Source organism: Hyperolius riggenbachi, chromosome 3 (assembly GCF_040937935.1).
Source record: "Hyperolius riggenbachi isolate aHypRig1 chromosome 3, aHypRig1.pri, whole genome shotgun sequence".
Classification (NCBI taxonomy): domain Eukaryota; kingdom Metazoa; phylum Chordata; class Amphibia; order Anura; family Hyperoliidae; genus Hyperolius; species Hyperolius riggenbachi.
In genome coordinates, this window is record NC_090648.1 from 173,017,331 (window position 1) to 173,025,795 (window position 8,465).

The following is an 8,465-nucleotide window of genomic DNA, read 5'->3' on the forward strand; positions in this document are numbered from 1 at the left end:
AGGGGGGGAACAGGAGTTACCAGCGCACAGCAGCTTTACAAGTGGTTTAGTTCATCAGGCCCCTTGTTTTTTTATCACATATAAACAAGTAGCACTAGACTATTAACAGATAATGATACATTCCAATATTGATTTCCAACTCCATAGTCATCTGCCTCCCTAGCCCAGATCATGGTGCAGTAATATTAATCAGCTTCCAAGTGCACAGAGGACAGAGCACAGATGTGATCACAGCGATCAGTCACAGCTAGCTGCCCCCAGCATACATGATTCCCGAGGTCAGGCTCTAGGAGGGAGTGATTATTCACATCTCCCGTTACAGAGCAAGAAAAGCTATGTTTGCTGGCAACTGAAGAAATCCAAGTCATGGATAGCCACGGCTGTAGCTACTATGTACTTCTCTCACTAAAAGCAGTCTGTATTCGTTTTTTTCTCATATAACTTTTTTATGTCTACATTTCTTATAAATAGCCTCAGCAATGCTCTGAATGATACCATATTGCCATGTGAATAGTAAGCATACGTATATATGCCAAAAAGGAACATATGGGATGATTTGTTTTAAAGAAGAGAAAATGACCTACCTGTCATGCTGGCCTTCTACCAGAGCTGGGACAAGGTCCTCCAGCACCCAAGGCTGAGACACCAAAGTGCGCCCCTCCATCCCTCCCACCCCAGCCGTCACACACTGATTGCTATTAGACTAAGAGGGCCACAGGGCCCACAACCTCCCCAACACCTTAATATCTAGTTATCTGGTTTGCAGTCACTGCCATGTACCCCCTTTTCTTATTTCTTTCTGCTTCAAACACAATTAGGAATGACAGCTGAATGAATTCTGCGCCCCCTCCTACACTGCGCCCTGAGGCTGGAGCCTCTCCAGCCTATGCCTCGGCCCTGCCCCCTCCTACACTGCGCCCTGAGGCTGGAGCCTCTCCAGCCTATGCCTCAGCCCGGCCCTGCCTTCTACCTTCAACACTTTCTGATTCATCTCTAACTCCATAATGTTTAGGGATGGAAAACTGCACAGGACTCTTTACATAAAACCTAAAAGAGGACAGCTGAAGAGGGACAGAGGGATGGTACGCAAGGGACGGCCCCTCCACAGGAGGGACAGTTGGGAGCGATGGTCATTGACTAAAGCTGGCCATACATAGGTCAATATTTCCAATAAATCAGTTTGAAAAGTGTTATTCTAAAGTGGGAATGAACTGTCCCAGCTTATGTTTTGTTTGTCTTTGTTTTTTTTTTAGGAAAGCAGGACTGAGCCAATACTACTGAGCTCTCTTTACTTTTCCCTTTCTTCTACCCACTCTCCTGGCTGCTTCCTCTACTCCTTGTGTGTCCCTATTGCATGGAGCAGGGGGGCCTTCTGCACACAGCAGAAAAGCCAGCACCATGCTTCTAACCAACATAAGATGTACTGTACTAATACTAGTGACATAAAATGCAGCTTATGTGCAGGCCGAATTTCTATAAAGGCCACAAAGACCAGGGCCTTGGGCAGCTGCAGCCCAAGAGGTTGATACATATGAAAGAGGGGCTCCAAACGGGGAGCAACACATGAAACAGGGAAGCTAATGTCTAAGGGAACTGTTAATGGAGCGAGTGGCGCTGCAGCACATGGATGTTAGACATTGAAAAGGGGGCTGGACATGGAAAGGGAGGGGTGCTGCTGCACAAAGAAGAGGAGCCACAACACACCTGGCCTATGGACAAACAAATTATAAATCCGGCCTTGCTTAAGTATTTCTAGCCTAAATGTCTGTTAGAAGTAGCTGTAGTGTTGGCAAACTGTAAATACACTTTAAATACAAGTATAGTAGTTATGATCCATATGGAGGATGTATGTGATATGTATGGTGTATGGTAGGTGGGACATTTGAGTGAAAAGTAATCTATTATTATTTTGGATTGTTTATTATATTTCTAACATTTTTTAATTTTAATAAGATTACTAAATAAAATATATGGCAAACAGGGATGCTCATCCAGATTCCAGATACCCGAACTGTCCAGATATCCGAATGTTTTTCTGATATCCGAACTCCGGAATGCACTATCCATGCGAATCCTCCTGATATGTATTAGGTATCCGGAAATCCGTCCAGATACTTAGTTCGAGTACCCGATCCAGAAAGCGTAACCACGGAGATGACGTCCATGACGTCATTGAGCCAATCAGAGGGCTCCCAGCCAAAGCCCTAGCAACCAATCACAGAGAGGAACCCTGTCCAGCCCCTCCTGTATATAAGGCGGGCGCCATGATGAGAATCTCGTCCTTGCTTGTGACTGCTCACTGAGAGACATCTCCAGTGCTGTTGGCGAAGCAAGTGCTGTATTACTGTGTTAAACCTAGCGTTTTTGCTCCTAAACACCTGTACTACACCATTATTTTATTGTTTTTTAGTTAGCTAGCTTGTATTTTGATTTTAGTCAGTGTGACAGTCAGACTCAGTGCTGCAGCTGCTAGGCTAGGTAGGGGCCTGCTGTGTGCACAGGCTAGGCCTGCTGCCAGACTCAGCTACAGAATAGCTTGTAGGTTATTAGGGATTAGATTACTGTACTACTAATTTTTTTTTTTTTTGGTATTATACCTACCCACATAAACAACTGCTGTTTTTCTTTAAAAAAACATGATGCTTCATGCATCATTTACTGTAAAAGACGTTTTGGAAGCAATTTAAAGGCCAGTTCTCGGATTTCAGTCCGGATTCCGGATTTCCTGGATATCTGGATAGATTCAGATTTCCGAACGGTTCGAATCTAGATATCTGGATTTATCCAGATTTTTTGCTATCCGAATCCGGAACCACCCGGATATCAAAAAGAGGTATTCGAGCACCACTAATGGCAAATCATGATGCAACTATTCACCCAACAAGGGGAAGGTGCTGATGAAGCCAATTTCTGGTTGGGATATGGCATACCATCGCTGCTGAGGGTTTGCGGGGAAAAAATAGTAGTTATGATCCAAATAGGAAAATATAGCCCTTTAGATCCTTGTGTTAGGTCTGTGAGTATCTGAAACCCCATTTTTTGCTTTGCATCCTAAGTATGTCATCTGTGCAGAGCAACTACTTACAGTTCTGAAGTTTGAGCCTAAATGGTAAGTCCTCCTGTGACTTATATTCCAAAATGGCTGTAGAGCTATTTACCTCTTGGTTTTGCCTCCCTACTTGAACTTGTGGTAATTTCTCTATGTCAGCACATGAAGGAGGATATCAGGCATGACCGACTTACAGATGCTACTGTTAAGCTAATAAAGTAGATTGATGTATTCTAAAAGCCTCTGTGGTACCCACCCTGTCTGCATGTCAAAGAGCATAAGATGGGCTCCTTCACCTGCTTCTGTACCATTCATAGGACAGGTCAGGAATGGTAGTCCATGAGAAAATGGAGAAAGAGATAAGGGAGAGTATAGATGGTAGGACAGATGAGGGGGCAGCACGGAGTGGTGGTCTGTAGGACAGATCTGTGGGGTGCATAGCAGAGGAAGTTAAAGCAGGTGAGTGAGAGGAGTTCACAGTGGGGTAGGATAGAACAGGTAAGTGGTAAGAGCACATGTTAGTAGGTGTAGGGGCACACAGTGAGGATACATAGATCAGGTAATTGGGGTGGGTAAGCACACAATGGTTTAAGTAGACAGACAGGGTAAAAAAACAGGAGATGCATAGGACATATGAGAAGGGTGGGCAGGGGATAGGGAGGACAGAAGGTAAACTATATGAGTGGGCATGACAGGATGGAAAAAGGGAGGAGCACACAGAGCACATGATAGGACAGATGAAGGGAGGCCCACTGTGGGGATGCATAAGGCATTTGGGGTGAGCACACAGTATAAGTGAGTAAGGTAGATGTGCATGTGGGGTGGAGCACACAGTAAGGGCACAGTGGGTGTAGGTAGAACAGATGCGCCAGAGGGAGCAGTCAGTGATCCTGATAGAACATGAAAAAGGGGAGAAAACAAACTGGAGGGTATAAGAAAGGTAAGTAGAATGAGAGAACAGTGGGGTTGGTATAACATATGGGTGAGTACACAGTGGGTGGTAGATCAGGCAAGCACATAATGGTGAAGACTAAGCCAAGTCACTAGTATGTGGGGATGCACACAGCTCAAGTTGTAGGAAAGATGAGCAAGAAAAGAGTAATGGTAAGTAGGACAGGTGAAAGGGTCTGCACAGAGTGTGGTGAGCATACAATGGAGCTGGTACAGTAAGGTAAATGCAAGAGCACACAGGGGAAGGAGTGGAGAACAAGAACACAGTAGGGCTCATAAGAAAAATGGGACAAGCACATAGTAGTGGAGCTTAAGCCAAATCAGCAGGGAGTGGGGATGCACACTTTAGAAAGATAGGCAAGCACACAGAGGAGGAGGTGGAAAGACAGATGTGACACCAAACAGTGGGGTAGTAGGACAGATGTGACAGCACACATAGGTGGCAGGAGAAATAAGTGAGAACATAGTAGGGTTGGTAGGAAAGATGGTATAAGCACATAGTGGGGGACTGTAAGCCAGGTTACCAGTGGGTGGAGCACATGTTAGGGGTAATAGGAAAGAGCGGCAACACATAGTGGAGGTGGTAGGACACATGGGAAGCACACATAATGGTGATTATAAGCAGGATTGGTGAGTAGGATTGGTAGCACACATACCTGCATACTGCATATGTGTACTTGTATAATTATTAACATATTTAGAGTCTATGCAGCACATTATAACTTCTTTGCAGATTGTTTGTGTGATATTTAAGAACAGTAGGAAACAACATTTTAGCAAAAAGTAATATGCAATGCATTGTTTCAATTTTATTATATCCACTTCAAATTATATATTGTACTATATTTTTTCAAACATATAGACGTGGCTTCAAAATCAGAAGTGCTTAAACTGTATATGGCAATAATAACAATTAGCTACGTACACAACAATTACACATACATAAAATAAAAATTATGTGTAAGTTCGACAGTAACAAAATCTGTGCAAAGAAAGAATGTATATATATATATATATATATAGATTATAGATTATATTATAGATAGATAGATAGATAGATAGATAGATATAAGTACCCATAATCATTATTTGGAAGGGATATATAATAAAGGCCTATAAATGCAGGCTTTACTTATAATACCTGAAGGAAGAAGCGACATTAACAATTCGCACACCAACTAATGACTTTCACACCTGAACTGGGGAGCAACAGGCTGAACCTGAAATGTGCTTTCTATGGGTTACCTCTGGGATCTTCACCCAGTTTTATAGATAAAGCCAACCAAATGACTAAAGTATTATAATAAACAACTGTTATTTGAAAAGAAGTCTCAATGAAATTACAATAAAGCAGACTCAAATAGAGAACCAGTCCAAAGTTTAATGACAGTTGCCACGTACCTGTGATGTCTATCCACTTGTTTGAGGAGAAAAGACTATCAAAATTGTAACCTTTGAATCCTAGCACCTCTTCAATGGCCTGATAGAACTGAACCTCTTCCTCTTGGGGTACATTATCTTCAATGGTGATGGGAGGTAAAATAAACTTGACAGTTTTTCCAAAACTGGGGGTCCTTTGCAGCACCCTCTCATTGTCTCTGTGTCCATCTTGCAGAGGCTCTGTATCCTGCACAAATACAATAGGTATCTTATGAGAGTTTCCATTATTCTCTAGTTCTCTTGGTGTATCCCATTGTGTTTCATGCTGTACAGAATCTGGGATGCTTCCGGCCTCTGAGACATCTTGTGTACCTGTCATCGCTTTCTTCTCTAATTCCACTTTTAATGACATTTATATTAACCAAATGATGGTTATGTAACACTTTAAACTGCTACGTCTTCTTAATCTGTCACATCATTTCTTTCTCCAGGTCTTGTTAAATGGCTAATGATTGCTGACTTCACAAAATAAAGTTAAAAGAGAAGGAAATACAAGCTGGGAACAGCGGCTGTCTTAGACTTGAACCTCGAGTCTTCTAAATGTCTGTAATTCAATTACTGCTATTAACTGAATGATTAACATAAGCCTCTCTCTCTCTCCCCTCTCATTCTGTCTATTTCCATTCCTGTAAGGATCTTAAGTCTCTTCACTGAGGGCAAGCATGCAGCTCACATCTCAGCTGAACCGAGAATTAGCTCAGCACTCAAGCAAGCTATCTGTGTAGAATTTTACAGGCACATACCATTAAAGGTACTGTGCGTAGTCCTAATGATACTGGTATATTATTATGTTAGAAGGCCAGGGGCGATCTTTAACATGCACCAACTACACTACCACACAGGGTGCTAAGTATTTAATCACATAGGAAGAGATACACATCCTTCTACACATTTACATAGTGTTGAGCCGAAATTTTCGAAATTTCGCGTTACTATAATTACGCATGCGAAATTTGCTATTACGATGCGAAATTATGGTAGCGTAATTGCCATTAAAATCGTAATTGAAAATACCGTAAGCGTAATTTTCAACGCGTAATTTCGCGTTTCGTTCATAACGTAATTTCGCGTTAAACCATAACGTAATTTTGCGTTAAACCTTAACGTAATTTCGCATTTCTTCGTAATTTTGCGAATTTCGTAATTACTTGTTAGCAGGGTTGCTCGCGAATTTTCGCCAAAGGCATTTTTGTCTGCATGGCGAATTTTGATGCGAAATATCACTACATGGCAAATTTTATATGCGAAATAGCAATCCGTAAAGCGAAAATGACGTGAAAATTAACGCTTACAGTAATATGAACTATCGCGAAATTACGTTATGTAACTACGCTTACAAACGGTTGCATGCAAGGCAAACGTAATTTCGCGATACCCACTGTAATGCGAAAATTACGCGAAAATTACGCTTACGCGGAATTTCACGAAATCCTTCTTCATTACGATTATGTACTTACGGCCATAATCGTAATTACACTAATTACGCGAAATTTCGCGAAATCGTAATTAAGTCATTACGCTCATCTCTACATTTACAGGTGAAATTAGAATACCGTTCAAAAGTCCATTTATTTCAGTACTTCAACTTAAAAGGTGAAATTAATATATGAAATAGACTCATTACGTGCAGATATTTCAAGCCTCTATTTGTTATAATTTTGATGATTATGGCTTACAGCTTCCAAAAACCCCAAAATCAAAATCTCAGACCATTAGACTTTTGTGAAAATGTTCAATATTCTAGGCTCAGGTATTTTATTTTTCAAGTTTCAACTGCACATGACAACTGCACATGACTTTGCCCCCATGCGACACGATGGAGGTGTCATCATTGGACCTATCTGTGCTGGTACAGTAATGGAGCTATTTTTTTATATATATATGGCAGACCCTTTGCCTCTGGTCTCTACTGTCCAAATGCACAGAAATACCAACCTCTGTTGCTCTTAGCATTTTTAACATTCGTTAAAAAAATTGTAGTGTTATGGAAGGAAAAGGGTCCAGATAGGGCGAAGCGGGTAATTATGGCACCGGCGGCAAAATGGGCACTGCATAGACCGCAATGTTAATTACGGCTATAGCAGGATTTCTGGTCAGGAGATTCCTGAGGGTACAGTTAAAGATGTAAAGTATAACATGAGTACTTACAGAGACCTTGTGGTTCCTCGCATGTAAACCCCAACATTCTCACTTTAAATAATGCCTTGGTAGCGAACTAAATAGTTTCATATGTGATATATAATACAAGTCAGGAGAGAAAAGACAAAATGGACCTTATTCAATTAACCCGCATTTTCTTTAGGAGGATAACGTTAAGCTTCTCTTTTTTTTCAGCACTTTGCAATTAAAAAAGTTCCAAAAAGCAGGTAAAAAAGTACTATCAGAATTATTTTGATGGTGTGAAAATATCATCTAGGAGAAAACTGAGGAGAAAAAGGTAATTGTATATGGACCATTATCCCTTACATTAACTCTACTATCAGCCTTAAAGATCCCCCATCCATTAGGCAATTTTCTGGTCAACATTTGTAGCAGTGTGAATCATTCTGAGCCCTGCAAGCCGATCAATAACATTCCAGTCAATTTTTACAGAGTTTATCTATATAAATCAAACATTTCAGTCATTTTTATTGAATTGGCATGGGAAGTGGTGCTATGAGAATGACATCCACATAGCTTTACATGACAACAAGTCGTGCAATGCTAGTTTACCAGTGTATAAACGATTCAAGTAGCATAAGATGGTAAAATAATAATTACATCCTAATGGATTTTTGATGCTAAATGATTGATGGATGACTCCTTTAAGCTTACATTAACTTTAACCCTAATTCTGACACTAACCTTAAAGTAACCCTGAACTTGCTTTAAAATAACATACTTTTAATGTTTTTTATTTGTTGTGCTGTGCCATAAGTCACAGCAACTTCCTCCCCATCCAGCAACCCCCCTGTCTCCTGTTCTGCTCAGCCGAAATATTCGACTTAAGCAGAATGTCGATGATGGGCGTGAAGGTAGTGTCAGT

The 8,465-nt window shown here is 41.1% G+C and overlaps 1 protein-coding gene across 1 annotated transcript in view; it reads right to left on the reverse strand.

Moving 5' to 3' along the window:
- LOC137563177 (peptidyl-prolyl cis-trans isomerase FKBP8-like) overlaps window positions 1-6,032 on the reverse strand; it is a 60,817-nt gene extending 54,785 nt beyond the window's left edge. The window contains exon 1 of the mRNA XM_068275316.1: window positions 5,402-6,032. Coding sequence (XP_068131417.1) covers window positions 5,402-5,792 — 391 coding nt within the window. The 5' untranslated portion in view covers window positions 5,793-6,032. The remainder of the gene's footprint in view (window positions 1-5,401) is intronic.
- Between the last annotated feature and the right edge of the window lie 2,433 nt (window positions 6,033-8,465).